Raw genomic sequence first — 26256 nt, 5'->3', positions numbered from 1 at the left:
ATTTCTGTAGCTCTAGTTCTATTTCACTTGTGTAAGAAAGATCACCTAAAATTTGACTTCAATTTTTGGTAAGAACAATACTTTGCCATAAGAATTTCCTTATGAAAATTGCATGAAATGCTAATTGACTGTTAGTAATTTTCTTTCACTTTTTTGAGAAACTTGTTTCCTTGTGCCATGAAGAGAAAGTGATACATGAAATTACACGGGATGAGCCCACAGGTTTGAATTCAACTTCTTGTCAAAGTCAGCTCAGCAAACACAGCTCTATGTTTGTATCTGATCATTCCAAGGCAGCTGGTTGGGATGCTGGTCAAACATCACTTCAGATGGGAAATGGACTCTAAAAATGGACTTGGAATAGTGTGATCTTGAAATTTAAAAAGAGAGAATTTACTTTCTTTCCTACAATATCCGTGCACGTGTCCTCTCAACCTTTCCTAGTTCTCCCAGTATTTCTTACTCTTACCTTTCCCACAATTTACTGCATTTCTTTTTGTATCAGAGAACCTTATTTTCACTGCTGAATTGCTCTCTTCAGATTGCCTAATGGGCTAAACCCATACCACCTTTTTCTCTCTTCCAAGAAAAAGGGTTAGAGGGAATTGTGACTGATTCCAATTCCAATTCTGTCATCAACCCTTCAACCTGTACATGTAAAAATCTACCTTTCAAACTGGAAATACGATCTCAAATGCCATCATTTAATTATCTAGTCACAGATTTACCTCTTTCACCAATGGCTTTTGGTCAGCCTTTTCCCCATAAACTCCCACAGATCAGCTGCTATGCAACAGAGTCAGAAATGATCCAAGTTACATGTAATACAGAGAGTAGTGTTTAATCCATGTACAATCATTTTCAACCCACAGCTTCACTTAGACATTCAACGTTCTGCTCGTGCTCATGTTTCCTTTCAAGTTTGAGCAGTCAATTCAAACTCTGGCAGCTTCCTTTACAATTCTTTCTGCCAATTTGTAAAAGGTATATAGTGCATAGAGAAGATTTCAGAACTCTCAGCTCTCACAGCAATAAGCATGCTCTGAAAATCAGGCTATATACACAGACTTCAAACTCACAGCACTTCAACTTTTGCCAAGATGATGAAATAAAAGACTTTATTACTTTAATACTTGCAGAGGTCAACCTAGCACACATGACTATGTCAACCTCACTAAATTTGCTAATTCTTTATATCTCACACCTGAAAACATGTCAGTGAAACTTAAAAATACAAGGAGACTTTTTATTCCACATCACTGAGAAACCAAAGCATCACAAGCTTACAGAATTCAGCCTGCCAAGCATTTCATACAGCTACACTATAAATTAAATAAATAACAAAAAGAAGTATTTCAACATTTACTGGGAAGCTCACCTAAAGAAATGCAGTATTTTCTGGCTTAAGCTCTTGTAATAAAAACAGTAAGGTATCAAAATCTACCTGAATGTGAGATAAATTAATTAATTACTCATTCTTAAAGAGATTATCTTCACTTCTAACTTTTAGAAACAAGCTGTGGGTTAACTTAATACTCACCAAAATTCAGTCACAACATGAAATACAATTTAATACCTAAGATTTGGGTGCAGATCTCAGACAAGGCTTACTGAAGCTTTTGACTCTCCGTGCACCAGCCTTTCAAACACATACTGTTTTCTGATGTCCTGATCACTTTCATCTGCTACATTTACCATAAATAGCACTAAAGATTCTTGGAAGAGACTACTGCATTTATGCTGAGAATTCAAAAGGAAATATTGCCTTAATTTTCCTATCATTAGGCTATCTCCAGGCTCCTATGAGGAATAAAGCTATATCACTAACAGAAACATAAATGATTTCACAGAAGCCTAGCAACCATTTCTCTCTCAAAAACCATCCTTTTTCTAATCATGGTTCACAAATAACAGATAGGCCTGAGCCAGACAAACACAAACCCTTACAAAGCTCCTGACCTACACACAAGTAGTTCCAAAATGCACTCAGTTATATCCAGTCTAGTTAGTCACCCAACTGGCACAGCATACAAAAAGCACAAAATACACAGCTCTAAAAATCTATGTGGTCTATACAAACTTTGTTATTGAAAATCCAAATAGTACTCACCACATGAAGAATTTTGTTCTCTGTTTCATATACTGTGCAATCCTGAAAAAAAGAAACAGAAAAAGCAGGTTAAATTGGTCCAATCATTGTCCCTTCCTTGACTTATGCTTAAAAGAATTTAATTGAAAAGTCTTTAGGATGAAACAAATTATTTCAAAGACTTAGACAGAATGGAAAGAAAGTGTGAAGCTACCACTGAAAGGAAAGGAAATAATGGTAAATGTTTATATCTATTCTCTAGTTCTAGTTACTTCCTTCATTGAGACAGACAACACCCTCTCCACTTTACATGCTTTTGGCAGTACCAGTTAGTCACATGTGTGCCACACAAGTGCCTTCCCCCAGCCACCCCTGAGCATGGACAAGAATGAACTGCTTCTAATGGCAACACTGAAAACAGACACATCAGCAACGGTATTAGGTGACCCAGATGACAATTCTTGCTGAGCTGAAGTGACATTTACTGCTGAAGAAGGGAAGAAACCCTTGGTGGAGGGGGAAGAGAAGGTGATTGTAACACACTCCTGAACAGGAGGGAGGAGAAACAGCACCCACAAAGCACACAGGAGCCATGAGGCACACACAGCCTGCTGTACATTCTCGTTACCTCGTGCAGCATGTGAGGCAGCCCCCATTAGCAAGACCAACACATGGGAGGCTGGGACTGCAAAAGTTTTTCTGGCAGAATCTCAATGGATTTAAGGAAATGGAATTACCAAGGCAAAGAGCACATGAAATACAAGAAGTTGGTGAAAGAACCACTCTTAAGTCCATTCAGGTGCTATAACTTAATGGCAATTAGTGCAAGCTCTGTTTAGAACAGATGCTTTATCTTTCCATGAAAGATGTGACTAAGTTTTCATGTTCAAAGTCTCATTTTAAAATCAATTTATCCTGCTAGAAAACCTACATTTTTATATGCAACTGTTAAAAAAAAAAAAAAAAAAAAAAAAAAGAAAAACAACAACAACAAACTTTTAATCCATGAAACACTTCAAGTGTTAGTCAGGCAAGAAAAGTCAATGTGCTCTTAAGCTTTATATAAAGCCACCTATGCAGAAGTAGCAGGCTGATCAGGAAGCATTTTCCTAATAACAGCTGTTGGCATTCAGGAAACATTTGCCAGTAAGCATAGCCGGAAAGAAAATCTAACACATTTAATTATATGCAGACATCAATGAAGTATTTGCAATCTTAGTAGCAAAACACACATTTCATTGTTATATGTGGGAGGGCATGTAACATTTTCAATCTGGATATATCTATTTTCTGCATGGTTACTTATGAATCATTTTGCAAAAATAGCAGGAAGAGATTGCAACATTTGTATTAAAGAAAGAAGTGCTCTTAAGCAGACATTGATTTCATTGGTAATAGGAAGAGTTTACTGTAAGTTTAAACACTCAGTTTAAAGAGGATACTGTTTGAGAAATCTCACTACTAAGAGAAGAAGGATTCTGGCTTTTAAAATGCTGTACAAGCTTATAAAAAACAGGAAAGCAGTGAATAACAGAGAAATACTGCTAAGTCCTTGAATTGAAATTCCCCCATGATCATGAAGGAAGCTAAAGAAATATGCTTTCCTCTGATAAACCACAACTATATATAAAAAACTAAAATATTTCTGAATCCAAAAAAGATAGTCTATGAATAGATTCACCCTGAATTTCCCTCCTCAGCACACAATTCCCAAAAACTTGGGTAGAGGAATTGCTAAGCAAGTTCATCACGAAGCAACAGCAGATTGTTGATACTACATCTTCACATTCAGGCAAGAGAAAAATTAACAGTTCAGTAAACCATAAAAGACAGACTGGAGGACAGCAGATGCAACACTTAGGTAAAAAAAACAATTCCAAAATATACTTTTTCTATACATGAATGACATCCAGCTAAACATAATTCAAGCATGAACTCTGGGAAACATGCAAGAACGTCAAGGACTATGATGGCAACCCAGAGCAGCCCTAGAGCCCAGGATTCAAAGAAACCTAGTTAAAGCTCACCAAGCTGATCCCTGCAGCCATCCCTGGAGATGAGGGCTGAGACTGCTGCTGAATGACCCAGGAGCAAAAGCCTCATGCCACTTTTCTCATGTCACAGGGAACAGTTTATTTCCCCTTTGCTGCCTTGTGCTTTATTCAGCAAGGGCTGAAGACAACTGTGCCCACCACAAACACCCCTTGGGTGGAATGGTAGGCTCACTGCTTATTACTGGGGGCCTTTACCATTTACAGTTATTGTTTTTTCATACCCATTTCATTTCACCTAAAAGAGCTTAAAGCACTTGAGAACTATAAAAAGTCTCTAACTATGCAATTAGAAATAAATTTTTATTCTTAGTAGCATACCACCCACACCTGGAAAATGTCTTTTTTTCTATACAAGCCTATATCTTACTCCATACATATTTTCTTTAATATCTGTTTAACTAGGGTACCAAAACATTGCAATTAAGGTAAGAAATAGATCATATGCATGTTTAACACCAACTTTTTTTCTACTTTAGAAAAGCAAGAACACACACAAAAATCTGCAACCCAACTTTACTCCTACACAAGCTAAAAATTTGCTATTCACTTAGTTAAACCAATGCTGTGATTATCCATGAACTGAAATACAGTTACAGCAAGGAGGAGAGATCTATTACTTCTACCCATTTATTCTCTGAACTTTGCACATATATTCACTGCCATACCATAACTAAAGCTAGATTATGTGATCATCTAACCAACCAAACAGAACTTCAACTGAAACACTGTAAAGTTATCTCCTAATTGTGGATTATTTTCTAAAATATGAATGACACACATTGTTAATAAAATAATAAATTTTGTGTTAATTTACATTTCCTGGAGATGTAGTCAGATACTGGCCACAAGAAAAAGGAGAAAAATAAAAGGGAAATACAGAGGAACAACTTTATAACTAGTATCAGATCTTCATGGTCACTCTTTCCAGCTCTGCCTCATGTATAAAAATGGCAAAAGGAACCTCTGCCATCCAGCTGGAACTAGCCTAAAATCCTATAAAGAAGAGGAGTAAGAGCTCCAAAACTGTAATGAAAAAAGGAAAGGAAAAAAAAAGCAGCAAGAACAAACCACACAAATCAAGGAGAGGGTTCTTCTGCATTTTCAACCTCGGCATAATTTCAAAACCTAATTTTAAGACTAGCAAGACCTACACTACACTGTAACTGAGAGGCATTGCTTATTTCTCCCAGAAGTTCTAGCCTTCACAACCAAAACTTCACATGGTCTCTACAAAACCAATTTTAAGTTGTATCTGCAAGATCCTACCATAATGTCATAAGGAATAATTGCTAAAGACATTTAAAGTAAACCCACTGAATCAGACAGCACTGACTGGTGACACTGCAAAATGTACACATCTCACCCATCCCACCCCAGAAATTGCTGGAACAAATCAGACATGAGACAACATATAAAATACAAATACCTGTGAACTTCTTTTGTTTTCAAAAGCAGGGTTTATAATGCTTTATTTTTCATTTTTCCCCCCTTCTATCCTCAGTATTACCACGTTCTTTTCAAACATTTGTCTTGGTTCTTACAGAAGTGGAGAATGAGATCAGCTAATTACACTAGTACTTTTCTTATTGTTTGTTTTCTTTGCACCCACATAGATTAAGTCTCAACTCAACTCAAAATGTGAAGAATTGAAATACAAACAACCTGCCAACTCACCCTACTGCTTCCAAGTCCCACAGATAATAAATGTGTTCATGCAGTTCTCCAGTACTATAACTGTGGGATAAATACTCTGCAGAAAACTTTTCTATTTGTGAATCCATATGATCCAGTTTACAAGTCCAAGCTGGCAACCTGTCAAATTACCTACTGCAATTACCTGTCAAACACTTCTCTCAGGATACTTGCAATCTATAATCTTAAAACTTCCCATCATTATTACCACTACTACAACTATTATTATTATTCATGGTTCTGCCATGTATTCCAGGCAGCTGATGTACTGAACTCTTCTTGGCAGTCTTAAGTTCCTGTCAACTCCATAACTTCAAAATAAATTATGCCAGTTCAGAAAATGAAATATATACATAAAAATTGTTTAAAAAGGGAGAAATGCAGAAATAAATGCATTAAATCTTTCACCAACATTTCAGCATTTCTAGCAATCCTTAGATTAGAGTATCCAGTTCATGGCATGAACTCCTTTCATTTTATTTTATTGTTCAGCAGAATGCCTTAGTTGCTCACATATATACATATATAATCATCTTAATTTATTTTTTCCTATAAGGCAATTTCTAGCCAGAACTGATATAGAAGCAGATCACATTATTTTCAGGAACAAACCCCAAATGCCTCAAGTGTCAGGTAACATAGTAACCCAAAAATGTCCTATGTAAATTCATATGATAGTAGCATTGCCTAAAAATGCAGTCTGTGTGATCAATTCAACTGGAGCAACTTGAGAAGAGCCATGGAATCAAATTCTCTGGGTAACTTTTATGATGCTTGTGATAGAGCCTCTTCACTTTTTCTCTGCTGTCCAACTGACTTTACAGGAAGTCAATATACACGTGTATGTTTTTGAATATTGTGCTGTTTTTTCCAAATGTTGCAGATAAAAATGTAGATAACTGTCTTAGGAACACCATTTTAAAACTGGTAGTAAAATTACCTGGAAAATGCATGAGAAATCCTACTCATCTTACATGTCTAGTTTTAAGAGGGCTACACTTTGCATATGGCTTAAGAACATGCCTGATAGAATTCTTATCACCATTGCTTTTCAAGTCATGCAAAATATTCTGAGCTATGCAACTCCAGTTTTCTATTTGTAGCAAAAATTATGAATTACATGATTGCTTAAAAGAGGGTTCAGACTCTCATGAATTGCTAAACCTTTGGCATAAAACTCTTGAGCAATGTAGCCATTGGCTGGAATTAAGCCAAACTGCCCTTTAAATCCCTTTGCTTCTCAAATTGATTAAAACTGTAACTGAATACTTTAATAGCAGTATAAGTCAAATAGATGATCTGTTGGTCTTGCTACTTAGCAACAATAAAAAATAATTAACTTGAGAATGCCCAGACCATAACTTCCAGCCCTTCATTCTCAGTACTGCAACAAAAGTTGCTCTGGCTTCAAGGCACCTGTTCAAGTGTTACCAGGTCTAGGGAATTTGTGCCACTGGCTCTAGAAAGGCTCATCTGAATTCTGGTTTGAATTCTGCCCAGTTCAGCTCTAGCAAGACAGCGACAAGACTGAGGCTTGATGGAGTCATCACTGAAGGTTCTTACAGAAGTTCAACAATAATGATGACAAAGTCTAAAGTCTGGCCAACACATGAAGGTGGCAGAAGTTTTATAAGCTTTGGTGTACTTTCATTTGTTACTATCCTTCAGCACTTTTCTTGGACAAAGACACTGGTAGGTATTACATGGAAAATATACCTAATACAGCTGATGGCAGCAATAAACAATGATAGCTTTGAAACACTAGACTTGAATGATACCCTAGAATGGTTTGGGCTGGAAAGGACCTTAAAGATCATCTAGTTCCTATACCACTGCCATGAGCAGGGATGCCACCCACTAGACCAGGTTGCTCAGGGCCCCATTCAGCCTAGCCTTGAACACTTCCAGAGGCAGGGCATCCACAGCTTCTCTGGACAGCCTGTGCCAATGCCTCACCACCTTCACAGCAAAGAATTTCTTCCCAACATCTAATCTAAACCTGCCCTCGTTCAGTTTAAAGCCATTCCCCCTTGTCCTGTCTCTACATGTCCTTGTGAAAAGTCCCTCTCCAGCTCCTCTGTAGCCCCCTTTAGGCACTGCTTATAAGGTCTCCCTGGAGCACTCTCTTCTCCAGACTGAACAGCCCCAACTCGCTCGGCCTGTCTTCATAGCAGAGGCACTCCAGCCCTCTGATCATCTTTGTGATGTCCTCTGGAGTCATTCCAACAGATCCATATCCTTCTTACACAGGGGGCCCAGAGCTGGATGGAGCACTGCAGGTGTGGTCTCACATGTAGAGTGGGGTAATCACCTCCCTCAACCTGCTTTTGAAGCAGCCCAGGATATGGCTGGCTATGAAAAAATGCTGTTCTGTAAAGCATGATGATTAGAAAACTGATGGATATTATGGAACCCTGCTTAGACTGTGATTTACAGGTATGTTTGGGTAATTGGTGGAATAATAAAATACAGCTGACAGACATACAGCTCTGCTCAACCCCCTCCTCCAAAAAGTACAAGGAACACAAAACCTTAAATGCCCCAAAAGCTACAGAAGCTGGTAAGCAGGTAACATTCTCCTCTGGCAACATGCTAAGAAACAAGAGCATGAGACAGCCAGTGGTTTCCTGATGTGTTTTACCACATCTTATATTTTAAAAGGTCTAGCAGGTCTTTGAATACAAAAGGTATAGGCCTTGGGGACACTGAAAATTACAAATGTTTGGAACAGAAAGAGAGAAAAGAAATATCTCTTACCTAACTAAAATGCTATTTGCTATTGCTAACTATTTGCTATTTGCTAATGCTATTTATTATAGCAAGCTCCTCTAAGCTATGCAACATCCAGTGCTTGCACAGGTAACCTTGGCTCCTGCCACACAAAATTAATTTTTAAAATTACATAGACACTGTTAAAATCTACACTGAATTTCTAAGTAACCATTCCAAAATATGCTATTTCCACGATTTTCTTTCCACTGAGCTGCTCAAAAGGTCTCCCATTATGGCTGTTTCAACTATGACAGTCCCAGGGAGCTCTATCCTCAACTCTCCCCTTTTCTGCAACCTCCTCCCTATTGCTCAGCAGCCTCCTAAAATCATGCTGCTTTAATTACCATCTCTGTGCAGATGAGTCACAGATCTCTCAGCCCTTCTGTTCACATTCACAGTTCAGAATCTCCTTCTGGATATTTGCCACCAGCCCTAACACAGGATGCTGAAGAGTTGAAATCACGTTTCTGCCCAAACACTCCCTGTTCCCCTTTTCTTCCCCTATCTCTGTCAACAGCTCCACCAGCTTATGTCCCATAAGCTCACAACCTGGGTGCCATTTTCAACTCCTCTTCGCTTCCCACACAAATCCTGTCGATTTTATTCCCACTGCCGTTCAGAAATATTTGCTTTCTTTCTCACTTATGCTTCATTTATTCAATTCCTGCAGTTTCTTGCCACTGAGTCTATAGCATCCTCATTCCACTGTAATTAATTCCCTTCCCCTCCACTGAAGCCAGAACTCATCTGAACCTGCAGAACCCACTCGGTCCTCGCCCATTGAAACACGAGTAAGAACTGAAAGAGGTGGGAGAAATCAGAATGGTGATCAGGCATCATAGTGAGAGAAGGGAAAAAAATCTATTGAGAAAATACAGTGCAAGCTACTAAATAAATGCTACAAAACAGGACATTTCTTATGCAACCTACACACATGCTTCTAGAAGTCTAGAGCCCTTCCCTGAAAATGCAATAAACCTGCAGTACTCTAAGTTCATAACCCTTGTGTACAAACTAATAGTAATTACCCAGATTACTGAGTATAAAGAATTGCTTTAATTTTACTTAAACAATCTGTGTGGAGTGGCACCTATCACCATAGCAACAGAATACTTCATGAAGAAATTTAATACAACTTACATAAATCACCCACAGACCAAGGAACAACTGGGAAAAATTGCTTGCTGGATTAAGAGAGATGCAATAGGTACACTAAGCTCTTTTAGTCTCTCTTTCTGAAGTAATTTTCCATTTCCAATTATTTCTCCCTTCTGTAAAAGACATCATGTTGCTTTCCTTGGGGATCTGGTCACATATTAATTCTTACTTTGCATGTAGAGTTACACTTCTCCCTTGTTTCTAAAATGAGCCAGAACACCATTCAGTCAGAAACCAGAGCTAGTATTTCAGCACCAACTAAAATTACTGATACTTGCTCATATATTATGCAGAATACAAGTGCTGCATGGTCTACCTCAAATTTCAGCTGCTCAGATGATTTCTCTACTTGGTGACACTCTCAGCAGGCAAAAATATCCACTGAAGCTATCAACAGATAAGAGATTAGAATTGATGAAAAAACTGTCCATCCAAAGGGATAAAAAGTCAAAACACCTCCTACACTCTAAATAAGCCTCATGCATTCAAAACTATTATTGGCATGCAATATAGAGCTTGTGGCACAATGTATTGTGCAGTTCATAAGTTTTCAATGTCACTTCCAAGACAACTTAGAGGTAAATAACTTCTTAATTTTTCAGTTCTGCTTTTCCTCTAGTACTGTCATGGTAAATAATTCTGGTTTTAAAAATACAACTACAGCAAAATATTTCATGTTTTATATTTGTGTATGTGGTTATTTTGCTAATAGCTAAAATTTAATTAATTGAACTGAAAAAAGTAATCATATTCAGGTGGATGGCATTCCAGGCTCAGCTACAACTTCAATGTTTCATACTGGATCATCTAAAATGTATGTACTTGTAATGGATTTAAGCAAACAAAACACACAAATTCCTGAAATAAGATAGACTCTACACTAATTTATGCTTAAGGCTCTTACTAACTACTTAGCAACACATGGGAACTCACTGTACTGAACTGGGATCTTGCTTCACTGTACCTGTTTACAGAGACCACCCTGCCTCTGGGAAGGCAGAGCAGTTTCCAAAGTAAAAGAAATGCAGAGTCTCAGGCTTCACATCTACTGATATGACAAACACAATACATCATCATGAATCATGAAATCTACCATTTATAAAGAATTACACAGTAAGTGTGGCATATTCTCTATGTGCTTCTATCCAGATGGAGACTGTGATGCTCAGTGTGCATGGACACAGTGCCCACATCAGTCTAACAAAAAAATCGTTTGTTTAAAGGAAACATGAGATTAAACACCACATTTTCTCTCATGTCTACACTTTATCCCACTTTTCACCAATTTTCTGCATGTAGTTCCATGAGAGGGTTCCACAGTCCCTGACTCCTTCACTGTCACCTTGACTCACTCAAGCTCCATTTCTTGGGAAAATTTAACAGCTGCACCTGTTTACCAACATATGCCCTGCCAAACAGAATACTCTTTTTTCACAAATTATTCTGCTTTGTGTTTGACTTTTCCCCCATGTTCAGAGACTGTCAATCATTTTTCTGGAAGAAAAGCAAGCAAACGAAAAACAAAACCCTCAAAATAACAAAACAATCCATTACCAACTCATTTTTGCTTTCTGGTCACCAAGTTTCTTACATACTAAGCAACCTTGAGTATTTTGGTGGGTTTTGATTTTGGGTTGCTTTTTTTTGTCCTCCATCCCCTAGGAAAAGAAATTACTTTCTCTGAGAATGGAAAAGAAAACAAATTCACCTTTACAGGGTGGCAGCTTCATGAGCTATTTCTAAAATGTCACATCACAGACATACACAGCAGTACACAACTTAAGGAAGAAAACCCCACACCTCTTTACAGCACCTATCTCAACGACAACTAATGAGGCATCAAATTAGTTCTGGTAGAGGTTCAGCCCAACAGACTATTACTGATGTTGTAATCTTTCAGCTATTCCATGCCTAACTCTATCTCAAAAAGCATTTTAAAACTTAGATCAAAAGAGAACATATATATATATATATATATATATATATATATATATATATATATATATATATATATATATATATATATATGTAAGTAAGGCATTTCAAGGGGAAAAAACCTGTATAATCAAATAGCAGAAACAAACTACCAAAATCAGAAAAAGGCATCAATGCAAAGTACCTTAGGCACCTTTACATTGCATTAAATTACACCTGAAATTTTCCATAAAGGTGTGCTTTAAGAGAAATAAGCTACTCTGCTATGAAAAAGAAAAAAAAACATTGGTAAAGAGCATAAATGTAAACTATTCTGATACAGCTTCTTGTAAACAACAGTTTTATTCTTCCCACAATCCTTTAGCTTCTATTTTTGACTATTTACACATTGTATGCATTACACATTGACTTTTAACAGTGAAGGGAACAAGAGCACAGATCAATATGTATCCTGAAACACCACTGCTGAGAGCTGCTTCTATACAACAGAAAATCTTGTGTAAGAGCAGCACTTGAAGGATACAAGGTGAGTCTGAATTCCTTACAGCATTACTTACAATTAGTTATAATACTCTCATATGAAGACCTTTTTGATTTCTTATATATATATGTAGGCAGATATTGCCTGTAATTTGTTTTCAAGAGGAGCTATTTAGCTATAACTTTCCCCCACATCCATCTAGCTACCTGCTTGTACACTTACCCTTACTTGAACACCTATCAAAATGGGGCATTTTGTATTAACAGCGTGCTATGCACATATATAAAAAACTTCTGGAATGTGGTCTCCTCATTATTAAGTATTTTTATCTAAAAAAGGGGGAAGGAAGGGATTACTGGAAGGAAGGGATTATTACTACAGCAGACTAACAAAGCTTTTTCTGCAATTGGTAGTAAAGTTGGGGTGGAAAGAATAACGCAAAAATGTAAATAAAAAACTTTCAAATTTAATATGCAATTGTCTCCAGAAATCTTGCTTTGAAAATCCCTACAATCTAGAGGCACAAAGCAGCTTTAATGATGATCCAACCAAAGCTTCACACCACTAAACTATTAAAACCATTTTATTAGCTAGATTCCTGAGGTAATTAGCAATTTGGTATGACCTGAAATTTTAAAATTTTAAGCTATATTTAGTGAGCCCTTAAAGTCCTTAATAATTAGGTCTTAAAAACAAAAGTGAGAAATTGTGATAGAAAAGATTAGATGAGAGACAATTTGTAAGACTGGTAGTCAGATATTAATTATTTTTCATTCATGAATTTGATATTGTCCTTAAAAATTAATAGAACCACTTTACATTACTGTTTGGATTCTGAGTCAGAGCAGGGGAGCTAAGAAGGTATATTTCCATTTTGTCCTTTAACTGGAAAACAAGCCTGAACTTATATTTCTCAGTGAAACTTAACATTTAAAACATTCCTCTTTTTTGAGTTTACAGCTGTGTGGTTACAAAACCCACAATGACATAAAAAATAGCGCATTGCCCAAGAAATAATCTGTGATCCTTTCCAGCATCTTTTATCTGAAAAACATCCATGGTAAAAATCCCAACAGAAATATCCCCTGGGATGAGGAGTGTGTCCATCGGGCAAGGGATAGATGGACACTTTGTATCTCAAATGTCTTTAAATGGGAAAAAAGTTCCAAAGCTATCAGTTAAAGTAGTGCACAGAGAACTTCACTATGCTATATAACACAGCATTTAGCTCAAAATCAGAGGTGCCCAGAAAGTGCAGACATTGCATTTGTGTAGGATTATCTTGGTCTCTCTTGGCTATATTCCATCCTGGCAGCCACCTCCCAAATTGCATCACTGAGCTTCTCATCCTCTGTCATCCAAAATCTGAGGTGACCTCCTAAAGCTGCTGTGAGACAGCTGATGTCAAAAGTGTGCTCTGTGTCAACAGTGCAAGACAGATCCATGTCAGCCAAGTGCCTGCTCTCCATCTCCACCCCAGTTACACAGCACTGCTTCCACCACAGCTCTTCAAACAGGTCTTTAGGCAGAGAATTAAATGCAGTGAAGCTTTTCTAAAGGAGTATTTACAGGCCTACAGCTATGCTGCTACTGGAGCACACTCCTGAGCAAATCCCACAAGACACTAAAGCTGCAAGACAAACATCACTGGTTTTAAAACTAAATAAACACTGCAAATCATTGTGAAAGCTGATTAAGCAAAGTAAAAAACGTGATGAGGGCTACTAATGATCACTATTAAACAGCAGTAAAAGAAATAGAGTGTTCAGCAGCAAAGTTTCTTTTAACTGTCTGGTAACTTACAAAGTGAATACAAAATAAGACTTTTCAGATATTCCCAAGATTTCCAGGGTTTCAAGTCTAAAGAAGAAAGCTACTTCAGGGAAACCTTAATTAATTTCTGATGAATAAGAGCATTGAGAATAATTATACAAGCTATCTACAGATTGCCTAAGAAAGCCAGAAATCTTCAGTTCATTAAAGTTATCAATGTAGCTACTGCTACTTTTCTAAACCAAAATGAGCACACTCATGGAGCAGTTCTTGGCACCCTCTGAAGCTGAATAACCCAACTATCTAAGTCAACAGCAAGACTTTCATGAACACCATCAAAACATTCTGACATGTTCTTCCTGATATACATTTGTAACTGGAACAATTCTGTTGACACAAATCTGAATTCATGAAAGAACCAAATGGGAACAATGCACAACCCAAAACAATCTCTCACACACACACACAGCCTGTTCACCCATAGTCCTTTAATATTTATCCTGTACCACCAAGAAAGAACAGGCCCTTTTTATGCATAGCAGAGGAAACAAAGGACAGATAATTCTCAGCCTTCAATTCCTACAGAGGCAGATATGTGTAGGAGAGAGAATATAAGGAAATGGTAGCAAAAATCATAACAGTCTAATGGATTTGGTTTTTTAAGTCCTTTTTTCCCTCCAGTTTTTGTGCAAAGAAAGAGTTTATTATAAAAATGAACAAGAATGCAAGCCCTGAATTAGAGAAGCCATCAGCCAGGAAGATAGTATTAAATCAAAACCTGCAGGAAGAGGCTATGAAACAATATCCTAAAATCCTAAGGGAGGAGAAAAAAATACCTAAGCCAAAATAAAGTAGCTGCATAGAAGCAGATGATTAGTGCAGGTTACAGTAATAACTTGCAGTGGTCTGAAGGACCTGCTCTCACTGGCAAATATTCACTGCACACTGGCCTGTCAGGCCTTGGACAATGTGCAACACACAGAGAAAACTTAATAGTTAAAATAAAGCATGTGTCTTCCCACATTTTATTCCAAAATCTGTCTGTACCTCCAAATTTTCTAATTATTTATAGGTCAAAACATAGACACTCAATAGGTTTTCTTAGACTTCATCCTTACAACAGTGATGCAATACTGCAATTTTGCTTCATTATCCATTTAGCTCTGATAATGAGGAAGATACAATCCAATATAATTTAATTCTATGAAGAAACACAATATTACAATTAGCTTCAAAGTGTGCAAAATAATTCAAACCAGCCACCTTAAGTTTAGCACTTTTTATTCCTCATCTTGACTAAAGAATAGATTTTTTTTTTGTTTTGGTCAATAATCTGAATATTGACTGTAATTTAATGTAAAAAAAGACTGATGGAACACAGACACTGAAGATTGATTTTTAAATCTTGCCAAAGTCTTTAAAAAGTTCAAAGCTATTAAAAAAATGTATAGACTTTTTATAAATAATATATAAATGTATTCTTTTTATAAACCTTTAAGCATGATAAGAAGTTGTTCACTTCTGTTAAAAAGAAAATCTGCAGCACTGCCTTCTGCAGATTTTTCACCAAAAAAAAGCTAGTGAGGTACTAAAAAATACTTTGCATACAACAGAAAACAAGATTCTGAGACAGAAAAAACACGTGATGAGGTGATATTGAAATATTTAATTTACAGCCATAAGAAAGCACATTAAGATTTCTCAGTGTGTTCAGTGAGCATATTAAAAAACAGGAGCTAAGACATTTTGAAATGCTACACTGGAATGCATTTGTTTTAAGTAGAGGTCAAACCACATGTGTTTGAGACTACTAATGGAATTTTTCATTATTGTTCTGAATACAGCCCAATTCAATTTAAGCACATGCTTAAATTTAGGCACGTAAATGCGCCTTTTGATTTCAAAGAATGGATTCATTAACTACTTTCTGATTGCAGAATTACGTCATTTTTGGAGAAGGTAAAAATGCTGCTCTCCAAAGGTATTAAATTATAACATTTATTCTCATTCACACTGAAAAATAGACATAAGAGAAATATCAACCTACACCACAGTGAATTAACAATATCATGGATAGGAATGAATTTTTAAGATTAATTGATATTGACCTAATTCTTGGGAAATACTGCTGTGGTTGCTACTTTACCCACTTTCTCATTAATATGGGGCACATGAAAATTGATCATCACTATCTAAAGAGAGTACTGCACAGCTAGTGTGGAAAATGACCAGTCTGGACAGCTGGGTGAGAAATTTAGTTTTTCTTAGTTTGGAGTGACACTTGTGAAAACCAGAAAAAGTCTCATTAGTGCTTCTACCTAGCCCAGGCTCTCACTTTTTCTCCACTCTACCTTCTCAAGTGCAAACAATCCCTCAAACTTCTGTTTGGCAGCAGAGAGACTTTAGAGTTGAGCAGAACAACAGACAGACAGAGACAGACCTAACCCACACACAGAAGGGTGGGGAAGGTTCTCAGGTTTGCACTCCCCAGTGAAGCTCATTAAACAAGTGATTCTCAGTAACTACTTCGAGATTTCTTGAAGACAGGATGTACAAAAATATAATCAAAATATTCTAGTCCCTCCAGTTTCATAAAGTTTGTGTCATCTAGACATGTTTCAACAGGTGTTTAGATGATACCAATTCAGGAAAGAGAGGATTACTAAAGTTCAGTATATACAGATGTTTTGAACCAGAGATGTAATTAAAATTTAAAGACAAAATATAAGAAATGAAACATAGAAATTATCCATAGTAATTATCTCATTCTACAGTGATTATATATATTATACTATAGATAAATATTACTGCTGAGATATACAGAGCCATATACACAGCACAACACAAACTATAAAACTATAAAAACTATAAAACCAGAAAATATTTTTTTTAAAAAGCATTTACTAACTACTAGTATCCCCTTATTTTTGTTGAACAATGATGTAGCCAGGGTTAAACAAAATTGTGGGGAAAACAGTAATAGCCATTTACAGTTCAGGAAAAAATAAACTGCTAAGCAGACTGTCTCATACCTGTTGTACTATTGTTGTTAGTTCCAGACAGAGTTGTATGACATTATTTCTTGTTACTGAGTAATCTGTGACAGCAGCAAAAGGTGATCTAAAAAAAAAAGAAAAAAAAAAAAAGAAAAAAGTTGAATAGCACTAGCATATATCCATTTGCAGTTTTTAAGTTCCTCCTTTAGAAATTCTGTTTATAAAAGTATTATTTCTAACAGTTTACTTCTGGACTGCCTTTACTCCCCCAGAAGAAGCCCAGCTGACCTGCATTGGTTTGGGAACACCCTTATAAAGACAGGGGCACTACTTCCTCCTGTGATATGAACAGGTCCAGATGTGAATGAGATCAGGGAAGCTTTTGCATGATTCACTGGGATTCTTGGGATTTGATCTACTATCTGGTGGAAGTAGTAAAGGGACTGAATAAGTAGAATCCTTATCTAGAGGGGGAAACTGCATTTAAAGCCAGAGATGCATCAATGCTGAGAAGTGGCTGCAAAGCCCAAACTGGAAGCACAATGCAACATGCCCACACACTATGCTATAGTCAGAACTGCTTAGTGAAATGAACAGTGTAATCCAACATTCACAGACCTTATCTGTATGTGTCCCACACTTTAAAAACTCCACATTCAGATATTTAAAATGCTTGCCTACCTGGGAGCCTGATTGCTTTCCAGAAGCACTGCTAAAATATATCTGGTTAATGAAGCTGGCAGTCATCTGATTTGTGTACTATGTACTACAAGCCTCTCAATCTATAAACTCATATGTATGACCTATATTCTTCATTAAAGAAGTAGCCAAACACTAGGCAAGACTGTTATTTTCTCTAAGAGGAGTCGAGAGCCTGACTTTATCAGTGCTGCAAATGAGGATTTTATGGGTATTATTAGCATCACAAAGAAGGCATTTGTCTCTAATATACCTGCTTCAAACATTTAAAGCAAACAAAAAACAGGTGGTAGTGTGGTTGTCTTTAAATTGGGATGGGTGACTAATCCCTCCCTGAACTGGCTTCTTTCATCACTTCACACACAGCTGCATATACCTTGAAGAGTTTTACAGCACTGTTTGGTATTATGCCTTCCTTATTTAAGCCTAAATACATTTCCAGTACAAAGAACTTTGCTATAACCAAGTTCAAGTGATAGCTGTAAATACTCTGGTTCTACTGGTACTAAAAGGTTTCTAAATTACAGTAATTCTAAACAGAGAATTTCTGAAATTTTAGTCCAAGCAGATCTGGAATTGTCCACTAATAACTCCATATGAACTCCCCCATCTCTGATGGCTTCATCTCACGATCTCTTTCTTTTCCAGGGCTTGCAATCCAGCCCTGATGGTTCCCAAGTCAAAATTAACTCTGAGATGTGTAATTAAGTCTACCAGCTTTAATTTTATATAATACATCACACAATGACATACAATTTCTGCCCTTATTTTCTAGAGAGAAAAGCAGTACATTCTTTTAAAATATACTTTTTTTTTTTAAAGTACAGACATTGGAAGCTATGGTAAGTTCAAAAGGTGCCTTATGTAAGTTACTGGACACAGACAACTCAGAGTCCCAGTTTTCTGCAGCATATGACAACCCTACAGTAGGTACAGACTAGAGCAGGCCAACTCACCAGCAGAGATTATTTCTGAAGTTTAGGAGATATATGAGCATATTAAAGGATGAAAGGTAACTGAACTGCTTGGTTATGAACCATAACTGAGTATCTGAACAATGCTTTCAGGCACATGGTGTCATTCTTGGGGTGTCCTGTACAGGGCCAGGAGTTGGACTCAATGATTGTGATGGGTCCCTTCTAAATCGGGGTATTCTGTGATAATTGTGTTTAATGAAGTACATTAGTCAAGATGTACAAAACCACTGCTTTTTCCTTCCATAATCATAACAGCTGAGGTTCTGAAATCTACCTGAAACCTTGATTTAAAAGGTCATGTTCATTTAGGAACTAACTTTCATTGAAGATGAATGAAATCAAACCAGTAAATGTTATTATTTTACTTTAAGTACGGGTGCTAATACAATTTGATCCTGAAATTACACAACTGAAATCTATTTGACATTTCACAGCCTCCAGCATATCTCTAAACAAAACACAAAGTAGGCTTTGGCTTCTAATACCACATCATCTTCCCTCATACTTTTGTAATTTAGTTTGGTTTCACGGTTCACGAGGGAAATAATGGTTATTTTTTACCATCATTACTCTTAGTGAAGATCATTAGAAATGCCCCAAATTAAACTTTGTTGACTTTAAAGTGCAGGCAAAGGGACTGAAACATTATTCATTTTAGTTACATTTAAGTTATCACAGTGAAGACTTACTGACAACAGCATGTCAAGCAGGAGAGTGAAGCAACAGCAAGGGTGTCAGCAGGAGAGAGAAGACTACTACAAATTAACAACTAAAATGTAAGATTTTGAGAAGTGCTTCGCAGCTTAGAAAGACAAGAAGACAGTCCATGCCTTATATAAACTCTGCTTCTGCAGAAAATCTAAGGGATCCTCCAGTTGCCTCCTCTGCAGATCTCTGGAGCTTAAACCAACTTCCTTGCATCAATTCCTGCAGATGCCTCTCTGGGGTATTGCTGCAAAGTGGACCAGTAAAATTGCAATTCCCTTTCCTCTCCCTTCCCAGTTCAGACCATATCCCTGGAGGCAATGTGCATAAACAATTACACAGCTACTACTACAAAAGCAGCTGGATAAATGGTAAGGGTCTCTAAATATTTGCCTCCAAAGGAAATGCATTTTGGTATTCCCTCTGAACCCTGAACTTCAGTAGGCAAAGTCCAGCAAGACTTAGTGTAACAACATGCAGGCAGCTGCAATCAAAACAGCAGCAGAAACTTCACTTTAGGATCACTGACTGGATTTTGCAAGTGTAAAATACCAATCTTAAAAAGAATTTCTTCGTTGTTAATATATCCATTGTTTATAATTTTAAAACAACATTATTGACTGTGAACAGACAAATCAACTTGCATAAATGCAAATAAAGCCTACATATACTACAACTTCAGGTGGTTGCTAAAACACTTTCCTCCTCAAGACATGCACCAAGTGTAAGAAATTCCCTGTTTAATTAGACAACTCTCCACTTAAAAAAAAAATTTCTTTGGCAGTCATTTCTATCACCTTGTAATTTCCAGGCTGTTCTTTCAAAGCCACAATTTTCACAGTCCCTTGGACCTCTGAGGTACCTCATACAACCCAGTGAAGAAAATTCCCTAAGAAAAGAATTCCAATTGTCAACACATATACTGTCCAATTCAGTGTTTTTAAAGTTAAACAAGAACTGAAGAACTGCCTTGGATTGGGGACACACCTTGCCCCCGTTCCTGCTTTAACACTGACCTCAGTGTCTCATTGTCTCACCTCTCACAGTCATTTCCAATACACATTTCCCTCTTTGTGGAACATTTTTTACTGTTTGTCCTGTAATTCATTTGTTCTTCCCCAAAATTACGATTTGCTTTGCAAGACCCCCATGAAAACACCTTTGTAGCTCCACAGCACATCTACCTGACCACACACCCTTTGCACTCATTTCCTCTTCCAAACTTCTGCTTGTTTCCCCTTTTCATTATTTGTCTAATAAGCCTTCTACACCTGGTATCTCAAGGAAAATAAATTTACACAATTACATGAAGGCTTTTGCAAATACATGTAGGGTGCTTTTGCCTTTAGTCTCACATTTTCTCCATCCTTCTCCTTTCCAACACTTGAAGCCATTAGTCATTTTCAAACCACTTTCACAAATGAGTGGGTAATAGGTTTCAAGGATAATTAAGTTCATAGATGCTCTGTGATCATGAATACAGTTGGAAAAGTGGGAACCTCTAAATTTTCCACTGTGCAAACCCACACTGTGAACCTTATGAGACATGAGGGCAAGACGAAGAGGTTGAAAACACCTCACCCACAGGGAAAGAACATTGGTGCTTACTTTTTTTTTATAAACACCAAAGTCAATTGACTTTAATGTCCTGATCTATAGGATGTAAGGTTTTCCTTAGAAGAGGCATGAAAAAGCTACTGGTTCTTTCCACACTTTTTTGAACAAGTGTATGACATAAATAGTCTAACACCTCTGAAATGTGAATTTGTTTATACACATGTAACATAGGCTGCAACACACATATATGGGTGTATGTTTTTATGAATTGAGACCTAATTAGCATTCTTAGCAGTATCAGCAACTTTCAGAATGAAAAAAAAAATTATATTATTAAACATTCATTCATGAAACCACCCTGAAGGACTGGTAGAAAAACCAGCCACATTAACAATAACACAGCTAATTCCATCACAGAATTAAGAAACAATGCAATGCAACAGCTATTAATAGTCACAACTACTGACTGCACATGAAGAAAAATCCTTCAAAAACAATTAAAAATTTGTGAAGGAGATGCATACCCTCAGTATTTCTACATTATCAACTTTTTTGCCATAATAAGCTTTAGCCTCCTTATCTGTCTTCTTCATATAACATTAAGGAAAATAATATATAGAAATAACAATTTCACTTGAAAAAAGTTGCAATTTGGACAAATACAGACTGCTGCTAACAAAAGCATAACCCAAACCAAAAATTAATCATATTTAACCACTAGCTGTCATACTGAGATATTTTATAACAATAAAATGAGAGGTTTAAAACCTATATCATACTTATTTTAGCACCCTAACAAGAAAAAACATCCTCAGAGCCTTTTGATTAAACATAATAGTCCAAAATCTTTCAAAGAGAGAGGTAACCAAAGCAGTAATATAACTCAGTCTTCAGAGGCAACACATTAAGGTCAAATAAAAATCTGAATGCACAATACTGTTGTATTACACTGTGCCTAAGCCATCTAAGATTCATAGTTTTAGGCCTTCATGAAACAAACATTTCATTTGTATTTCTAATGGAACTGTTTTATGTAAAATCAGGGAAGAATACAGTAAAATTCACACTGGATAAAGGAATTCTTTAAATGAGTGCTCTATTATATATTTACAGCAGTTCCAGGAGTACAATACAGTAAAGTACCATGGCACTCTGAGGCAGCACTTACTGACAGGTTTGCTATACCACTCAAACCACTAAAAAGGGAAATGCATAAAGGAAACAAAATTCAAAGGTTTTAGACAAAAACCCAGCTGACAGATAGTACAACACTGCTGTGTTGAGTGAAGAATTGCTAAATTCTTTTGCTCCTTTTTGCTTGGGTTTTCATTTGTTTACTCCCACCATCTTGGGTGTAAAGCAGATTTACCATCAGGACAAGTAATAACCAAGCACAGCTAACAGGACTGTATGAAGCCTCTTATAATGGGGACTCTAAACCAGTAATACTTTCTTTGTAAGTAAGAAGTTATGGGCTTACAAACAATGGACCTCTTTACTTTAAACTACAAAACAGTCACACCATAAACATCACCAGGGCTCATTCACCAAAAACAATGAGGCAAAGAAACCCAGCTAAACACATTCTACCTACAATGGAAGGAAATGTATGCATTGAGCATGTCACCATGGTGAAAAGAAGGAATCCATTTTGGAGTGGGGAATGTGTTCTCCTACTACAATGCTTTCATGCAATGCAGAATTTAAGGGTATGCTAAACCTGAACACCTAGAGTTGTTCAGTCATAAACCAGGAGCATTTAAATCATTGAAGGCTGCACTTCTCTGACACATCAAAGCATCACCAAAAAAGCCCATGGTGTAAGGCTTGGAGATCCTGTCTTGCTGTCAGCCACTAAAGCATTCAAATGTTCAGGCACAGATTTTACCCTTATTTAATAGCATTTATGTATAGATACCATTGCTTTGCAGAATTGGAGCTATTTATGGCCATACCAACATAATTTGCCCACCTGAGGTTTAGAAGTTATAGTATTAATACCCCACTACTCTCTGAATGACCCTAAAAGCAGACCTAGACTGGCCAAAAAGCCTTTTTACTGTGAAATTTTACATTTTGTTATTTCTGTAAGCAATTTTACCACATATTTTATATAACCAACAATTTCTATTTACAGTTAGGCTTTTTTTGTTCACCTTCTTTCTCCATTTTGTTCATGTACCACATGTCCAGACAGCAGTGGTAAGTTAATCAGACTGAGGCACATTTGTCAGCCTGCTAGCTTTTCTCTGACCACAGCACTGAAAGCCCTGAATGCAGAAATCGATCTCCACCAGATCTCTTTGTTCCTCCCATTTAGACTGCAGTGTAATCTGCAGCAGCAGTTTAAGTTCTTTATTTCCAAAAAGGGGATAGTGCTAGTGTGAAAAACAAGAGCTACAGAAGAGTTGCTGTGAAAGACATATGAATCTCTGCCCACACAGATGGCTGAGTCAAACAGTACACTAAAAAAATCCAGTGGTGCTTGACAAATCCTAATTCACGAACATTAAAATCTGTGACACAACAGATGCAAAACGTTGTAGTAGTTATCTCATGGGAAGTTGACTGTATTTTCTCAAATTCTTGAAAGATAAAAAAGCTGCCACATTATTTTTATTTCTTTTTAATGAGGACTCATGTAAAGCCCTAAAAACAATCAATCCTTCCTCACTCCTATTCTCTAAGTCTGTGTTTATAGTTTATACAGATATTATTCTTATTAAGATCTAAAATATTCTATTGATGCATAAGATATATGGTATAAGGAGTCCTTGCTTCAGATAGCATGGCCCAAACACTATACTAGGCAGGAAGATGCCCTGAAGCACAACTAAGAATTATTTTATTGCTTAGTGCAATCTGCAAGAAATACGGATTTCTAGGGATTTTGGTTGTAAAGACAACGATGTGTGGTGGAAGTGAATGAAGAGAACATATCAAACCAGGAACAATGCGGAACATGACATCACCAGAAGTTTGTGCTGGCAGAGCAAGAAGAGAAATGGAAAGAGACAGAGCCTACGAAGCTGCCATCAAATGTCACCTCAGTTCAGGTTTGCTAAGGGCCTTCCTCTTCCACAAAGAGCAATACAGCTCTTCCCAGTCAAGACTACAGTAATGAGCTGTACGTGTTAAATCCAGTGTCCCATGAAAGGAAAACCTATGATGTACTGTGAGACTTGAAGAGGAACAATGAGGTGCTTAAAGGATTTGTAAAATCCTTTTGTTTCTAAGACTGTCATCACTTCGAAGCAGCTTCTGACTCATTAGGAGACAAACTCAGCACTCACATACAAAGAAGACATAACCTTCTGTCTGTCTGTCCAGTGGTCTGCTGAGATCTGGGAGAAAATGTACTGGATGAATCTGAGCACCCTTCATTCAGGATCCATCATGCTTTCAGTACTACAAACAATAGGTATCAGCAAATTAGTGGAAAAGGACTGAGCTGGGAGTACAGCACAAGACCTGGTTGTGTCCTAACCAGAGAGAAAGCTACTTCATAAGCACTGGTAAATGCTCTGAACTTGGGGCTCAGAAGAATTTTCTGGGATCCCTATGCTATCATTGCTTTTCAGTTTATGCTTGCCTCTAGACAACAGAGATGTTTTCACTGGTGTCATTGAAGATGCAAGTTATATGGCAAAATTGTAACAAATTTTTGTTACAGATGGAAAAAAGTAGCTTCTGTTCTCAAAATCATCAAAGTGTTCAGGTTGCTTTTAGATCATGAAAGCCATGGATAGACAATGTATACATAATTCAGAAGTCGCAGTGGCAGTGAAAACCAATACATTCACATACAAAGCAACATTTTACAAAGTTTTTTCCAGGGTGATTGTAAATGTGTGCTCTAAGAACGACACCTTAACCAGGATTAACAGAAATAAATTTGCCTAACTTCAATTCTAGTCAAATGTCCAAATACCACCTGGACATCCTAGTGCACATAAAAAAGATACTTTTATGAGATTAAAAACAACTTTATGCCACACAATTGCAACACCCTCCAGTGCAAATCCATACTAAGTGGATTAAAAAGTAATCCTAATTTAGTTACACAATTTTAAATATTCCTCACCAGGATGTAGTGAATCAGCCTTATAAAAGGCAGAAGAATTTCCAGGATTCTGACACATCAGAGAAGAAGCAGGATAAAGAAAGGTCTATTCCAAAGAATACTACTTTCATGAACTGCAGGAGCAAAGACTGAACAGAATACCATGATTTATCTGGAAGTCTAGAAGATGTGACTGACTGTAATTCCTGAGAAGTATCACAGGAGCTATCTCAATGCCAAGTTGCTCTGAACATCAGGTAAGCAGTTTGTTGCTACACCCTGAAGTGTGGGTTTCCATCTGTCTAAATTCTGTTAAGCAACAAGAAGAAACACATCCTCCTTTCACAGAGGACTCACAGCTTTTCAAGAAGGTAACAACCTTGTCAGAAAATTCACTTGGAAGAATTTTAAGATTAAGAAGAAAGTATAAAACAAAAGGCTATTAAGCTACAAAGTCTTTTGAAAGAAGATACATTTTTGGGGCTGAGAAAGTAACAGGAAGTTAAAATTACACTCAAACATATCAGGGTGATGACAGTTTCATTACAGCATGTTATTGGAGAATTATTTCATGCTCCTCAAAATCGCCAGACAACTTCTTTTGAAAGTAGAATTCACTATTAAGTTTCCCAGCTCATAAATTAAACTAAACCAAAAGACTTTTAAAGCCTGACAATAAAAACTACTCTAATTTTCAGTAAAACTCAATTTCTGACATACATCTGGAAATAGGACTGCTCCAGGCAAAGACCTGGAACAAGGAGTGTCCTTGGATCAGCCCACAGTAGCACTACAAGAGTACAATGAAAGTAACTCAGCAAATCACAACTCTCACACTCCTTGAGATAATTGTGCCAGGCCAAATAAGTCCTTGAAGATATTAAGTGTCCCACAGAAACTTCATAAACAGAGCACTCACTACAGCAACAAGTGAAGCATAACCTGTATGGAGCTGTCACCATTTCCTCTGTATAAAACTCACATCACTGCCTGTCTATGCAAGCTGGAGCTGCTGCTATCTGCTTTTCCCAGACATGATCTCAAAAACCAAAGGCTGCATAGGAACAGCCTAGCAGGGCTGTCACAATGGACAATCCTAAGAGCCTAATGCTCTCCCCTCTCACAACCCAGAGATGGAACTGGTACCAGAAAACAACCAAAAAACTAAGATTTGGGGTTCAGATTTGATAATAACAGGTGTGCAGAACAAAATTAAATCCATGTTCCTTACTTTTACTAATCAATTTTTAAAATCTTTCTATCTCCCCCTAGTGGCTCCAATACTTTCTTAGAAGGTATTCAAAA

At 37.0% G+C, this 26256-nt stretch overlaps 1 protein-coding gene across 8 annotated transcripts in view; it reads right to left on the bottom strand.

The window, feature by feature from the left end:
- Nucleotides 1-26256, bottom strand: part of CNKSR2 (connector enhancer of kinase suppressor of Ras 2) — a 201129-nt gene that overhangs the window by 125734 nt on the left and 49139 nt on the right. For all 8 annotated transcript variants that reach the window (XM_079320101.1, XM_079320100.1, XM_079320099.1 and 5 more), the window contains exons 4-5: nt 16987-17074; nt 2111-2152 (exon numbers count right to left, since the gene is read on the bottom strand). In XM_079320101.1, the coding sequence (XP_079176227.1) occupies nt 2111-2152; nt 16987-17074 (130 nt within the window). The remainder of the gene's footprint in view (nt 1-2110; nt 2153-16986; nt 17075-26256) is intronic.

Source organism: Erithacus rubecula (genome assembly GCF_903797595.1).
Source record: "Erithacus rubecula genome assembly, chromosome: 1".
Classification (NCBI taxonomy): Eukaryota; Metazoa; Chordata; class Aves; order Passeriformes; family Muscicapidae; genus Erithacus; species Erithacus rubecula.
This window is presented reverse-complemented; position numbering and strand designations above follow the sequence as displayed.